The 15,381-nt window shown below is 50.8% G+C and overlaps 1 protein-coding gene across 2 annotated transcripts in view; it reads right to left on the bottom strand.

The window, feature by feature from the left end:
• The window catches only part of INTS1 (integrator complex subunit 1), a 41,347-nt gene extending 27,747 nt beyond the window's left edge, over positions 1-13,600 (bottom strand). Inside the window, exons 1-15 of one of the 2 annotated variants that reach the window (XM_075899571.1) lie at positions 13,323-13,600; positions 11,652-11,732; positions 10,920-11,210; positions 9,875-10,071; positions 9,473-9,610; positions 8,273-8,432; positions 7,703-7,808; positions 7,189-7,375; positions 6,904-7,049; positions 6,454-6,595; positions 5,627-5,803; positions 5,106-5,214; positions 4,469-4,589; positions 3,571-3,648; positions 2,877-3,034 (exon numbers count right to left, since the gene is read on the bottom strand). In XM_075899571.1, the coding sequence (XP_075755686.1) occupies positions 2,877-3,034; positions 3,571-3,648; positions 4,469-4,589; positions 5,106-5,214; positions 5,627-5,803; positions 6,454-6,595; positions 6,904-7,049; positions 7,189-7,375; positions 7,703-7,808; positions 8,273-8,432; positions 9,473-9,610; positions 9,875-10,071; positions 10,920-11,210; positions 11,652-11,709 (2,068 nt within the window). In that variant the 5' untranslated portion in view covers positions 11,710-11,732; positions 13,323-13,600. Of the gene's footprint in view, positions 1-2,876; positions 3,035-3,570; positions 3,649-4,468; positions 4,590-5,105; positions 5,215-5,626; positions 5,804-6,453; positions 6,596-6,903; positions 7,050-7,188; positions 7,376-7,702; positions 7,809-8,272; positions 8,433-9,472; positions 9,611-9,874; positions 10,072-10,919; positions 11,211-11,651; positions 11,733-13,174; positions 13,242-13,322 lie in introns of those variants that run through there. The other variant, XM_075899572.1, reaches the window with a different exon arrangement.
• Between the last annotated feature and the right edge of the window lie 1,781 nt (positions 13,601-15,381).

A 15,381-nucleotide genomic window follows, 5' to 3' on the forward strand; every position in this document is an offset into this window, starting at 1 on the left:
CACACTTTTTTGTCTACCATTGCAACACATTTTTTTAAACAACTTAATCGTAGCTGGGCAGGTGATGAGATTTTTGTGTGTAAAAAATACAAAAATAATAAAGGCTGTAAAACAAAACAAAAATTCAGTTTTCTCCAAATTTCAGTTGTGTTGACGTACCCCCCCAGACTTCTCTCGAGTACCGCTAAGGGTACTTGTACCACTGGTTGAGAAACACTGAACTAATCGACTAGTCGGAGGAATTTCCTATGAACTAACCCTGCTGCACCTCTGCCTTTTAAATGTATTAAGAGCCTACTGGCTCTTAATAAATTTAAAACAGTGGTGCGCAGCATTTGGGAACCTGCACGAGACAGGAATCAGCAGTCCATGTTTGCACTGGGTCCCTCCTGCTTTGCTTTAGCCTTTTAAATGTATTAAGAGCCATCAGGCTCTTAATACATTTAAAGCACTGGTATGCAGCGGGGGGGGGGGGGGGGGAGGGGGGGAGGGGACCCTGTATGAGTCAGGAATCAGCTATCCCGGCTCATGCCAGGTTCTCCCTGCCATGCTTCAGATTTTTAAATGTATTAAGACCCAGCAGGCTCTTATTACATTTAAAAGCAGAGACATAGTGGCTGGGACTTGGCGCAAGCTGGAAATCAGCTGATTTCCAGCTCATGCCCAGTCCCCACTACTCCCCTGCCTCCCACGGAGACAGTGCTGGAGAGAACCAGCTTTTAAGCCAGCTCCCCCCAAACACCAGCTCCTGGTCCCCAACCCTTGTCACCTCGAGGTAGCAAGGAGGTGAATGTAGCCAGACAGACACCCCCCCCATATCATCCATCTTATTTGCCTCTCTGAGGTTCCTGAAGCATACAGGGCAGAGAAGGAGCAATAAAATCAGCATAGTCTATGCTGGCTCATCTGATCCTGAGAAGCTGAAAACATAGATATGAGGAGAGAGCGATTAAGGCAATAAGCTGGCCTTGAGGCTGCGAGAAGTACCCGGCTGGCACCCATGTTGATACAAACACACAGTCCCTGGGAGAGGAATTTCCCACTGAGAAAAGAATGCCCAGTACTTCCAATTTAGTTATCTCTCTTACAAGTGTAAATTAAGTTCACAACTCCCTTGTAAGAACTGGTCTCACAAAAGACAGACCAGCACTATTTGGCATCACAGATAAGAAAAGAGAAATACGTGACCCCATGGGTATAAAGATGGGTCCAGCACACACTCACTTTGAGTGTCAATCTACCCTCTACCTGTTGGTCGGGTTAGGTGTTTGACCTCCCGAGGTTCTTTGGGGACGCCCACCTCGTATTTTCGTCTTTCCTAGGAATTGAGGGACCGGCCCTGGCCTGACACACTGGAGTCGAGAGGCACAGAAGGGGGTAAAAATTGTACCTGGATGTGGTCCTCTGTCTTAAGTGTACACATAGAAAGATTAAGCTGTTACTTGGTACCATTATTTCTATTTTCTATCTTTATCTTCTTTAACCACTTTTAAGATCTATATTTTCTAGCAGTTAAGAAATAGAGCAATAGCCATTGTAACCATATGATTTATAAGCTTCTTTAATAAACCTGTAACTGTTTAAGCTTTAACCTGACTCCTTCAGTTGCTGTAACAGAACCAGGCACAATTTAAAAGAACTTCAGCCCGTCATAAAGGACAGGTATAGGGAGAGCTTGGGCATTTGGATGTGTGTCACTCCCAGGTGACAGGTCCGTTGGGGCACCTCTCAGCTTCCCCCAGGCTGCCCGCTGTGAAGGAATTACAGATTCTAGCAGCTAAAATCTGAGGTGTAATAAGCTCTCCCTGTAAACTTATTGGGGCGCCCGCTGCAAGGGACCCCAGTCTCAGCAGTTGAAGTCTCGGGTGTATAACAAACACACACCACTCACTGCCCTGACCGTCGGCTGACAGGGAAGTGACTAGTCGCTTATATCCCTAGTATATAGAGTTTTTCTGCTAAAGATGAGGTTTAAGTTCTTTGATTAGGGAAAACATCTTTCAAAACTAACAAGTACTATGCTATTTACTTTTAGAGACTACGTTTAGTTTTCTGGAAAATTAGCAATAAATCCCATAGTTTAGGAATTCAAAGAAGTTTCAGTTCAGGTCTGTTGTCTAACCTCTCTGGGCCCCTCTAACATATAAATGGACTGATTCAGCACTTGAATTGGTGCAGTATTTACAGCATTAATGACTGACCACCATTTCATTAATGTACCTAACAGTACCTCTGTTTTTTTCCACTTGCAGTTGGAGACGTGAGTTAAACTTTTCTGTTTCCTGCTTAATGTCCAGAGTATGCTAGGGGTGCGTCTAGACTGGCAAGATGTTGCGCAAAAGCAGCCACTTTTGCGCAAAATCTTGCTGCCTGTCTACACTGGCCGCGAGTATTTGCGCAAGAACACTGACTTTGTACTGTACAAAACCAGTGGTTCTTGCGCAAATACTCCGATGCTCCCGCTCAGGGATAAGCCCTCTTGCACAAGTATTCTTTTGCACAGAAGCAAATCTTTTGCGTAAAGGAACATGTTCATGAACATGCAAGGGTATTTAACTCTATTTAGCAGATGGAAAATGATGGCAGGGAAGAATAATTTGCCCAGTGACACAGATCGAGCCAGGGACACAAAGTTCCTGGCCCCTAGTCATGTGCCTTAACAACTAGCTCAACACCCTCCTTCCTAAGTGTAATGCAGATGCACTTACTACCAGCTCCGACCACTCTGAGGTAACTTAGGGGAGCAATGGTATCAAGGCTCTGGAAACTCTCAGACAAGACATGGAAGGGGTACAGGAGTGTGACAGGCTGCCTGCTTTCAGTAGGGCAGGAATTGCTACATCACCAAACCACACAGCCCTGCATGGCACTCCTACCGTCTGCTTGCACAGCCGCTGCCCGCTTCACCAAGTGGTCCGCAAGCTCCATGGCATCAGCAGGGCCAAGGGGGAGATCCCGCGACAAACCAATGACAAGGATCCGCATGAGTGTGTCTTCGAGGATAGGCACCTCTGAGCAGAGGCGGAGGAAGAAGCTGGGAATGAGAAATAAAGAGGGCAGTGACCCACTGCTCAAGAAAGGGGAACCGTTCCTGATCACAGCTGGGGCAGGGCTAATATTGTCTGGGGAACCAGCATGAGCAGAGGAGAGCCACAACAGCCCACATCAATGCCATGGAAAATGGCTGCAATACCCATCTCAGTCACCCAGGAAAACAAGCCCCCTTCCAGGACATGGCTTAGTTTGCCCCCTGCAGCTGAACTTCACAGACTCAGGCAGACTTCAGCTCTCCAGCATCACAGGCAACATAGGGCCATTCTCCTGAAGTTACAGTACCAATCCTCTGGGAATAGGGGGAGAATGAAGAGAGACAGGTGGAGACTGGAGAAACCCCATCTTCTGTGAGTACAGGGACAATGAAAACCTCAGCCACCAGATGTCTCCAAGACACATGTATTAACATCCTTATGGAGAGCTTAATCAAGCACCAGAAACATCTGATTTCTTCTCTCCTTGCTGCCAAAGCTCTGTCCATGGAAATGCAATCACATGCCTGGTGTATGCACTTACTTGCGGTCGCTCTCAGGGGGCCAGTTGTCCCATTTGTAGTAGGTCTCTGGCTGCTCTGTGAAAAGCACCTTGTGGAGACTGCAGAGAGAAACAATAAAGGGGAGAGCTACTTTTTGCAACCCAGTGTCTCTCTCCTCTGGAGTGTGACTTGAGAGATGGTGGATGGAGAGCCCTGGAGTTTGGAGCACAATCCAATCCATGGAAGACTGTATGATATAGGTGAGCTTTCCCATGTTGTTAACACACCCCAATCCTGACACAGAACTCCCCCCTCTTCAGACAAAAGGAAATTTTTACCAAGACCAATCAGTGGAAGAGTTAGTACCAGTTTTAATGGTGATGAGTGGTGCAAAACGCACACAGTCCTCAGTGCTCTCGAAGCACACCAAAGGCCATCAGGGAACAGATTTCAGTTAATACCGACCTTGGGCTGATCTGACTGATCTCCCATTAGCAATTCTTCAAACTGCCTAACCCCCTGTAATACTCTCTTGCCTCCAAGGGCAGAAAGTCTCTGACACAGAGCTCTATCTTTTCCACTTTGTACGAGAACTTCCCTAGTTAGGGACCTTTCCCGACTTTATCATATCAAAACTCAGATCCAAAAGAACACCTTTGACAGCATTACTGGAATGTGAATATCGTGGACATGCTATCAGAAGCCTTCAGCATGAACATCTGTACACGGGTGCACATAAACGCCTGAAGGAAAAGCAAATGCATCTCTGTACCACTACGGCAGAGCATTCCTACTGCTTAGCTGCTGTGGGAGACACACTTCAGTTGCTCTCAAGGGCACACATGCTCGCTCTACGTAGGATGTTTAGTAGAGTCAGTGATGGCACTGGGCTCTCCAGGGCAGTTTGCTAGGAATCCCTCCATTCAGTGAACCTCATACCAGTGCACATAGTCCTTCGGAGCCAGTTTGCTGATCGATGGAACAACTGTGTGGAGCCACCAGACAGCATCTCGCTGGATGGCAGCAATCTGGTTCTGGAAGGAGCGTAGCACCTCCAAGTCTGAAACAGGCATACAGTCAGGTCAGGAACTCTACACATACTTCACAGCCGCCTGGGGAAGTTGGGAGTGGCTGTTATGAATAGCTACCTCACAAGCAGACAGCTCCAGGGAGTCAGCAATGACTAACCTGGAGAGAGGCCTGGGACTCTAGACCAGCTAAGCATCACTGCCCACCACTACTAACCGCGCACACATTTGGTAGCAAAGGAGACTTTCTGGTACCACCCTTGGATATTACAAAAAACCCTTGGACTTTTTAGCAGAAATACTAGGCTGCGACAAGGATATGCACAAACAGCAGCTTTCCTATTAGCCCAAATAATTGGTGCTCGGGTATTTTATAATTTCACAGCTGCTCCAACATACAAAAGCCAGGTTTCTGAGCTCTTCCCTACCAGCCAGGATTCTAGGGGTCCACTCCTACACCCACCCACAACATTTCCCCAATGTCAGCACTTGTGGATGTTCTCTATCCCACATGTCCCAGCTCCAAAGAATTAGGTTAGGAGGCTTACTTTTTTTCTCTCCTTTGTCCCATGCAATCCCAGCCTCCTTCACCTGGGCCGTGATGCCGAGCATCATGGAGACAGCCAAAAGGTCAGTTATATGGATGACAAACCGCTCCTAAAAACAGATCGCTACTGTCAGTGAGATCCCAGCTGCATCAAGAGGATGAGCTCCCATCATCCAAAGGTGTTCCCACAGCCAGAGTAGAGATGTTAAGATGGTTATTTGTTTAGCCATTTTATAACTCTGGGCTCGCTGCCTGGCCCTCTGCTTTAGCTGTGGGACCCCGCTTCCGGTCCCACTGGCCCCTCCTTTGCTGGGGCTGAAACATGTCCACCTGAGCAATGTCATGGGGGTAATAAACAAGAGAAGAGAGTAGATAAGCCATGTGGAACAGGAGGGAGAACAAAAGAGCGCCATATGGAGGGATCAAGCCATCATGGAAGGGACAACGCCTCTGAGTCTCTCAGGACACCAGCTGGAGTGCTGAAATGAGAAGCAGAGGGGATACAGCAAGATGAAGTGATACCTTGAATTCCATATCTGTATACTGGGCCTCCTTCCGCTCCTGCATGAGCCCTAGGCAGAAAGCCTGGAAGTTGATCTCATGTTTTGTCTGTTTGATGATCTCTCGTAGTAGCGCCCTTGAGGCCCGCAGGTAATCATCCTTATTAGTCAGCAAATCCTGGAACACCATTGCCAGGAACTGAAGACATAAAAGAGAAGCCCTCTAGCATCCAATATTCAGCACCAACATCAATGGACAGAAAGCAGACACACTGAGTCCTTGCTGGTGTTATCACCACATCCAGGCCACAACAAAGTCACTCTGGAACTCCAACAGGAGAGCCACAACCAGCGGTGTTTCTCCTTAAGATGAAAGCACCACCAATTACAAAGACATATATTCAAAGGGTTCAGAAGTCTGACAATGCTCACGCACCTTTATTTCACACAAACATGTACACAGCTTTTCAAACAGGGAACCATCAAGGAAACTCCAGTGCAATTGAGGAGACTTTATGGAACTGAAAAGCCAATTCAGCCACTCTCCTCGAGCATGTACTAATTACAGACAGAATTCTGGGTTGCTGGCAATCTCAAGCACTTCCTAGTCTCATGGTACCTGTTTGGATGTCACCTGAAATCCTCTTTACAAAGGGGACAGCTTCAGTAGTCAAGGTATGATGTCTCCTGGAATCAGATCTCCATGAGGAACAACCTCCGTCCCACAGGTCTAATTTCCATGGAGCGTGGAGAATAAACTATTGCTGCTTGCTACCCAACCCCTACTTCTTGTGTTGACACCTGTGACAAGGGTCCTGCTTGGTGTGGCAATAATGTCATAGTCCTTACCTTAGGGGCTAGCTCAGAGCTGTGCTGTAGCACTGTGTAGAGAATCTGCATGTTGTTGGGATTTCTTGCATTTGAAAGTTCATTGAAAATCACAAACTTGACCATGGTGCCTAGGTTGTCCCTGTGAGCATTCAGAAGCTCTCTGTGGAAGGAATCCTGAGTTAGCAGAACATCCCACGAACTGGGCATTTCTTACTGCTGGGCACACAGTTCTAGTCTCTTTGCATGCTTTGTTACGTGAGCTGAGAGAGGAAGACACTGTGTCCCAGAGAAAAGACTGTGTGACAATCAATCACACAGTGACACTCAAAACGTGTCTGGAAGAGGGGATTCTAAATGATTGCATTCAACCTGCCCTCCCTTCCAGTTCTTTAAAAAGAAGCCGGGCTCCTTTGTGAACACCTCCAGGGTACTGCATTCAGATTGTCACACTCCCCATAACCTCCTTACCTGACACACAGCATGTAGTGGTTGAGAAGGACTTTGGGTTTGAGACGGATTTTGATCAGGTTAGAAATGACCTCCATGTCCTCAGAGCCATGTGTGTTGCAGTTCATACAGACTGACATTAGCAAGTCCTGGGCTGGTCTGGTCAGCTACACAGTAAGACCAAAGAGAGTCAACCACCAACAGCTATTACAGACATCAAAGTCAGAAATGCCTGATCCTACTGGCCTAGCCTCCATACTAGTTACAACCTCGATGGCCAGGAGAAGGTGCCTCCCACAAGCTTACCTTTGGGTTCTGCAACCACATTTCAAGCCTCTGAACAGCCATCAGCCGGACCTCTTTATAGCCACAAGTAGCCGTAAGCAGACGAAGGAGGTTCCTGGAGACATTATCCATTGGCTGGCGCCGATTGAGCTGGTCCCGTAGCATGTCCAAGACGTACTCTTCCACACTCTCCGCAAGATCATCGTATCTGAGGCACAATAATCCCAAGTTGGCTCACTTCCACCCTTCTCCTTTACCTACTATCTGCTGAAACCTCTCACGCATAACCATGCCCTGGAACACATGGGCCACTCAACAGCATGGAAAACTAAACACTGGTCTCCAGGAATTGACACAAACCATTCCAATGTTTGTGTGGTATCTGGGGAGACCATGTCTTGAGGGTGTTCTATAGGACAGCTGGTTGGGGTGCTCCCTGCTATAAGCTTTGTGAGAGTGTTTTCTGAATTAGGAGTCAGCAGAGAGAGCAGTGGTGCTAAAGACACGGTAGTTGGGGAGGGAAGAGGCACTATACCTGGGCATAAGCTGTCCCTCCTGTTCTGGGCTCATCTTCTCCTCTGCAATCAGCAGCTCGCTCTGGCTGTCTTCCTCCTCTGCCATGGCGGGGTGGGGGCTGCTCCCTACACATAGACCCATGCACAGTCATGACTTGACATAACTCCTCGGCAACACCCCTTTCAGTAGCACAGAGGGATTCCCTTTCACATAGTTCCACCAATAGTCTCCTCCCCAGAAGTCCTCTTACAGCATCCCTCCACTGGTGTTCAGCCACACCTTGCCACTGCTTCCCCACAATCTTCTAGCTGGATTTTGCAGCATGTTGCAGTAGCTAGGAGGAGCATTCAAATCCCATCCATTTCCTTCCCAAACATGACCTTCCTCCCCGGTGCATCTATCGAGGAATGGGTGAGCACTACAGAGCAACGTGAGGTGCTTCATCTCACCAAACAGGAGCATGCTGCCCAATCCAAGTAAGCCCCAACTGAGATCCCCTCTAATGAACTGTTACCAGGCTACTAGGCTAAAAATATCCTTGGTTCTTCTCCTCTCCCACCTCATCTCCGTTCCTCAGGCATACACTTACCTGCACTAAGATCACCTCCACTGCGCCCAACTTCCCCATGTAACAGCATGCTCTTCGGGGGCATCTTTGTACTGAAAGCTGTCTGGATGTTATCCACAAATGTCTTGCAGTGAGGGCTGTCCACCCAGATGCGCTCTCCAAGCGAGTCCTCGATGTAAACCTGCCAGTGCAAGACGCAGAGTATAACAGGAGCCATGCTGACATCTATCACTCACTCTTTGGTACTTACATGGCCTGATCACTGACATACATGTGTACCTCACAATCCTTCATGTACTTACTGTCCCCACAGCCCTGTGAGGTTGGGCAGGCTTATCCCCACTGCATGAGGGGAACTGAGGCCCAAAGAGACACCTCTAAGGTCACACAGGAAATTTGTGAGGGGGCAGGAAACTGGGTATACTGAACCCCAGGCTAGTATCCTAACCATGAGGAAACCCTTCTTCCCCTAAACTATGGGTCTCCTTTCGTAGCTAGATCACATCAAAATACTTAAGTCAGCTGCTGCTGCTGAACTAACAAACCCGTCTCTGTAGATCAAGCAGCAGAATCTCATGCTTTTAGACCCAGAGATCACGGGTTCAAGCCCCAGGGATGAAACAGCCAGGAGCACCACTACCCAAATATGCACAATCAGGGGGGACAGTATAGCGAGGGGGAGGAATAGCTCAGTAGTTTGAGCACTGGCCTGCTAAACCCAGCGTTGTGAGTTCAGTCCTTGAGGGGGGGCACTTAGGGATCTGAGGCAAATCTGTCAGGGATGGTACTTGGTCCTGCCATGAGGGCAGGGGACTGGACTTGATGACCTCTCAAGGTCCCTTCCAGCGCTATAGTTCGAACTAGGGGGCTAGTGTAGACATACTCTGAGATAGGGAGAATAGGAAGGCTAGAGAGAGACAGGGGAGGCAGCAGCATCTCTGTGTTGAATGAAAACCTAGCTGCAAACCTTTGCTTGAGAACAGGGACTTCATCTCCCAACACAGCCACTGGCCTCTTACCCATCTACTGCAACCTCATTTCCCTACAGCAATGATGCATTCTCCCTCTATAGCGCTAGAAGCAACAAGCCCTCTGTTCCTCTCCAGCACCACTCTGCCCTCCCCTACTTGGTGACAAGCTCAATGACCTTGGTCAGCTCCTCTCTCCCCACCCACCATAGCATCACCGACCGGGACTGTTCTCTCCTCAGGTACCACATACCTTGACAAAGATCTCCGGCCAGTTCTCATCCTCTTCATAAGCTGCCATAAGTAGGTTACAGGCCAAGACAGACACCAGGCTGTTCCCTTTGGCTTTGAAGTTGATGGAGGCATCTCTCCGGAGGAGACTGCACAGTGCCTGGATGAGGTCAGACAAACAAAAATCAAACCCTCAAGGGATGGAAATAGAGACAAAAGAAAGAACACTCACAGCAGCCCACCTCACAGTTCCTGCTGTATTCATTCAGCCTGATGCCTGGCACGGCAAATGCCACTGTGCTCAGAGACTGGCAACGCCTCTCAGCACCAGCATGTCAGAGTTGGGAACCCCCAGTGCTCAGAGGCTGGCAGCACAGCGTAGCAACATCTCACATGTATTAAGCAAAACACACACAGCTCTTACCTCAATCACCCCTTCTGTGGCAAATATATTGGGTTTGATTTTTGCCAGATACATCAGACTCAAGTACAACGTGGGGTCGGGCTTGGCTCTGTTAATTTTCAGCTGCTTTGCAGCTCCGCACAGCACCCCTTCAATGCGGTCATCATTGCCCTCTGCTTCAGCTGCCTCAATCTCATCTACCAGCACCGTGGGGACAACTGGAATCACAAACAGCTGTCAATACTGATCCCTATACCTGAACCGAGTCCTGGTCACTTCCCCCCACCCATGCAAGCTCTGCTGAAGGCCCCTGTCTGCTTTTGCCTGTACTCCTTGAGCTCTTTCGCTTTGTCACTCTCACTCTTTTTGCTAGAATGTATATCGAACACCAAGGGCAGAAAAGTGATAGAAATGTAGCCGTGTTAGTCTGGTGTAGCTGAAACAAAATACAGGACTATGTAGCACTTTAAAGACTAACAAGATGGTTTATGGCAGATGATGCAGAAAGACATTCTGCAAAATGACATGCAACATACAGGTCCCTAGAGCTTTCATTAACAGGTACAGTTGCTCCTCAACATGCCAGTTACACGACAAAGAGGTAAACAAAGAGCTGTAATATGGGGTCAATGACTTCCCAAGGACAAGTCCTTTTGAGTGCTGGTATTGGATGTGCAACTGAAGTGAAAAATTACATAGAGCAGTCAGTATAAAAAGAGGAAGGGGGAAAAATGGCCAAAAGTAAAACACTGTGCCCAGATGGAGGAATGATAAGAGAGTATCCAGGAGGCAGAATCCTGCCCCAGAACTACATCAGGGGGATGAGAAGCCTGCAGAAAAAGTGCCCCTGCTTTGCACTGAGCACATGAGGATGCAACTGTTACACTAGCCATGGGCCTTATGTCAACAGTGGCATCAGTGAAGCATCTGGAATTCCCCAAGCACCATCATACAAACCCCAGAGAAAAGGTTCCTCAGCTCAAATGCTGCATGGAAGAGCTAGATGTTACTATACCTCCTCTCTCGCAATCACAAACACTGAGCAAAAACCAGGATGTTGTTTTACCTTCAATTGGGATCACAGATGGTTCCTTTATAGAGGGTGAAATGGCCCGTTTCTCGGCCACTGCTGCCTCTGCCAGGCGTCCCAGGGCACTCAGGGGAGGCGTGGAGGAAAGTTTGGGGCGTTTAGTCAATCCTGTCAGCCCAGATGTGCTAGATAAAGCAGCAGACGCCTCCCGTTTACGCTCAGAAGACAATCCAGCTGGAGCTGGCTTGAGCAGTGTGACTGCAGCTTTGGAGTCATTGGCCTGCCCTTTTGAGCCTAAAGCGATAAAATCTCCGGGTGGAGGATGAGCTACAAAAGGAAAACAGAGGACACCACAAATTCAGAAACCTCCATCCCCTCTCTTGAGCCATAAACCCACCCAGCGCCATTGGCACTCCAGGCCTTGGGACAAACCAATGCAGAGAAACAAACCAATGCAGATTTCACCTGGAGGCTGGCACCTTAGGGCAGGAAGTCACAAGCAGTTACCCTACTGGGGGCAGTAGGGAATGGGCACTGACAGTCCCAATGAGCAATGGCCACCTGGCCTAGCTTGGAGCACTACAAGAGCCTCCCCGCTCTCTCTTCCAAGGCAATCGCCTACGGCTCCCCCTCAACTGTAGCGACCTGCTGGGACCCACCACACTGGGCCTCCAAGTCGTCTCACAAGCTGCTTCAGGAGCAAGACAAGCCTGACCCCTTTCACTGCCCACTTGACTTGCACCCCTGGTGCTGGAGACTGGGACTCACCTGAGGGCTTAGCCACCGCACTGGGGCGGCGAACTGTGGTGGGCTTCGGGCGATTCATGCTGCCAAGGGCTGCACCACCACCTGCAGGAAGCAGAGACCAGGGATGGGCGGGGGACAAGGTCGGGACTGATGGAGCCACACACCCTCCTCTCAGTTAACCACCCTCATTCATCCAACCCCTCCCCCCACTAATGCCTCTCCTCCCTTCCCCAGCATTCATCTAACATCCCATCAACTCCTCCCCTCCCCCGCCATTCACCCAACATCCCCCTGCCAACTCCTTCCCTCCCCCCGCCATTCACCCAACCCCCCGCCATTCACCCAACATCACCCTCCAACTCCTCCCCTGCCCCCGCCATTCACCCAACCCCCCCGCCAACTCCTCCCCTCCCCCATTTACCCAACATCCCCCCATCAACTCCTCCCCTCCCCCCGCCACTCACCCCACATCCCCCCGTCAACTCGTCAACTCCACCCCTCCCCCCGCCACTCACTCAACCCCCCCGCCAACTCCTCACCTCCCCCCGCCATTCACCCAACCCCCATCAACTTCCCCCTCCCCCGCCATTCACCCAACCCCCATCAACTTCCCCCTCCCCTGCCATTCACCCAACCCCCCCGTCAACTTCTCCCTCCCCCCGCCATTCACCCAACCCCCCGCCAACTCCTCCTCTCCTCCCGCCATTCACCCAACCCCCCCGCCATTCACCCAACATCCCCCGCCAACTCCTCCCCTCCCCCCGCCATTCACCCAACCCCCCCGCCATTCACCCAACATCCCCCGCCAACTCCTCCCCTCCCCCCGCCATTCACCCAACCTCCCGCCAACTCCTCCCCTCCCCCTGCCATTCACCCAAGCCCCCCCGCCAACTCCTCCCCTCCCCCCGCCATTCACCCAAGCCCCCCCGCCAACTCCTCCCCTCCCCCGCCATTCACCCAACCCCCCCGCCAACTCCTCCCCTCCCCCGCCATTCACCCAACCCTCCCCCCCACCAACTCCTCCCCTGCCCCCGCCATTCACCCAACCCCCCCCGCCAACTCCTCCCCTCCCCCCGCCATTCACCCAACCCCCCCCACCAACTCCTCCCCTCCCCCCGCCATTCATCCAACCTCCCCAACTCCTCCCCTCCCCCCCCGCCATTCACCCAACCCCCCTCGCCAACTCCTCCCCTCCCCCGCCATTCACCCAACCCCCCTCGCCAACTCCTCCCCTCCCCCCGCCATTCACCCAACCCCCCCCACCAACTCCTCCCCTCCCCCGCCATTCACCCAACCCCCCCACCAACTCCTCCCCTCCCCCCGCCATTCACCCAACCCCCCCCACCAACTCCTCCCCTCCCCCCGCCATTCATCCAACCTCCCCAACTCCTCCCCTCCCCCCCCCGCCATTCACCCAACCCCCCTCGCCAACTCCTCCCCTCCCCCGCCATTCACCCAACCCCCCTCGCCAACTCCTCCCCTCCCCCCGCCATTCACCCAACCCCCCCACCAACTCCTCCCCTCCCCCCATTCAGCCTGCTCACTTTCACATCGCTAACCCAAACCTCCGATCCCTCCGCCTTTCACCCCGCCCCAGCCAGCCCCTCCCCCCGCAAGGTGGGCATTCATCGACACGCCCCCTCCGCGCTGCACCACAAGCGCGGGGGCGGGGAGAACCTGAGCTGAACCCACCCGCCGCTCAAAGCCGGGCCCTTACACCAGGACCGGAAACTGCGCCTGTCAACCTGTGACCCGGAACCAAAACGCGGACGGCGCCTCCCGTCCGACGACTCGATGGCTCCGGAGAGCGCTGGCAGCCGCTCGTGCCGCGCCCCCGCGCGGAGGGATGGAGGAACTGCAACCCCCGCGCGCTTCGCTCTACGTCGCCACAGTGAGTCCGGCAGCGGGAACTGCCCCCGCGGCCGCTAACCTTCCCCCTCCACGTCACAGACACACGCGCCCGTAGGCGGTGACGAGCCGATCAGCGGCGGGACAGCGCCCTCTGGTGAGCAGAAGAGAAACTGCACCACCCCCGGCTGTCAGATACAGCTACTCTCGGAAAATCGGCTGCTCCGTTCCAGTGCGCATGCTCAGTAAACCCTACGTATGGAATTCTGAGGTGCAGCTGCTTCTGACGCTACAATTCCGCTGTCTCTGCACACGAGGGATGAGGGGTGGTTCGGAAGAACGCTTTATTCAATGCCAAGTTTTGAAAGAATCTATTCCGAAATAAGATCGAAATAAGCCATGCAAATTGCATCACTTATTTCGAGGTAAGGGTGCTGTGTAGATGCAATTAAATGATGGTTGCAGTCTAGACACTCTTTTTCGAAAGAGGCTTTTTGGAAAGTATCTTTCAAAAAAGCCTCTTTCGAAAGAGGCTTGCAGTCTATGCAAGCCATGCAAATTGCATCACTTATTGCGAGGTAAGGGTGCTGTGTAGATGCAATTAAATGATGGTTGCAGTCTCGACACTCTTTTTCGAAAGAGGCTTTTTGGAAAGTATCTTTCGAAAAAGCCTCTTTCGAAAGAGGCTTTTTCGAAAGATACTTTCCAAAAAGCCTCTTTCGAAAAAGAGTGTCTAGACTGCAACCATCATGTGTGTTCATTTTTTTAAATTGTATCCTTTGGTATATATGGTTGTGACTATTTTCTTCCACTGTTTGATCTGAGGAAGTGGGTCTGGCCCACAAAAGCTCATCACCTAATAAACCATCTTGTTAGTCTTTAAAGTGCTACACAGTCCTGTATTTTGTTTTAGACTGCAACCAGTGCTTTCGAAAAAGCAAGCCGCTTTTTCGAAAGAGAGCACCCAGGCAGTCTGGATGCTCTCTTTCGAAAAAGCACAGTTTGCATTACATAGCGCCTTTTTTCAAAAGAGCACTTTCAAAAAAAGGCGTTATTCCTCGTGAAATGAGGAGTACCACAGTCGAAAGAAAAGCCGCGTTCTTTTGATTTAATTTCGAAAGAACGCGGCTGTAGTCTAGACGCAGATGAAGTTTTTTCGAAAAAAGGCTAGTTTTTTTCGAAAAACCCTGCAGTCTAGACACAGCCTAAGTGACTTACCCAGGGTCACTCGGCACGTGTTGGAGGAGGGAACTGGACACACTGCCCTACCCTGGTACTAGGACCAGCATTTCGCTGCTACCCTTTTTAGGTGTATTCCACAGAACTGCAGAATGAATCTACACAATCAGGATTCTACTGTCATTTCCCCTGCTCTAATCTTGACACCCCTGGCAGGGGGAAGAGTTTGTTACATGCAGCTTCAGGCCTGGTGACCCCCTTGGCTCTAGAGTTGCCAGATGGTTTCACAAAAAATACTGAACCCGAAAAAAAACAGAAGGCCTTGGAAAAAAACAGAAAATTCCAGACATTTTAGATGTCCAATATTTTCTGAATTTTTTTTTACCGGATGTAAGGCGCAAATTCCGGACACCTGGAAACCCTACTTGGCTCAAGGAGGCTTATTTTTGGTATCATAGTTGTACCAAGCACCTGTCAAGGATCAGGGCTCCATTGTGCCAACATCAGCCAGACCTACACTAGAGACAGCCCTGCCCCCAAGGAGTGCACTGTCTGCATCACAACAATACACGACAGGCACAGGGGAAACACTGGGGCAGGAGAGGAGGCAGCAGGAACAATGAAGTGAGCAGGCCACCAGCATGGCATGGACACAGCTGGACCCACTGGTCATTGCAGGCAGGTGGTGTGTGCATGAATGCCCCAGAAACCACAGCCAGACAAC

Source organism: Pelodiscus sinensis, chromosome 16 (genome assembly GCF_049634645.1).
Source record: "Pelodiscus sinensis isolate JC-2024 chromosome 16, ASM4963464v1, whole genome shotgun sequence".
NCBI lineage: Eukaryota > Metazoa > Chordata > Testudines > Trionychidae > Pelodiscus > Pelodiscus sinensis.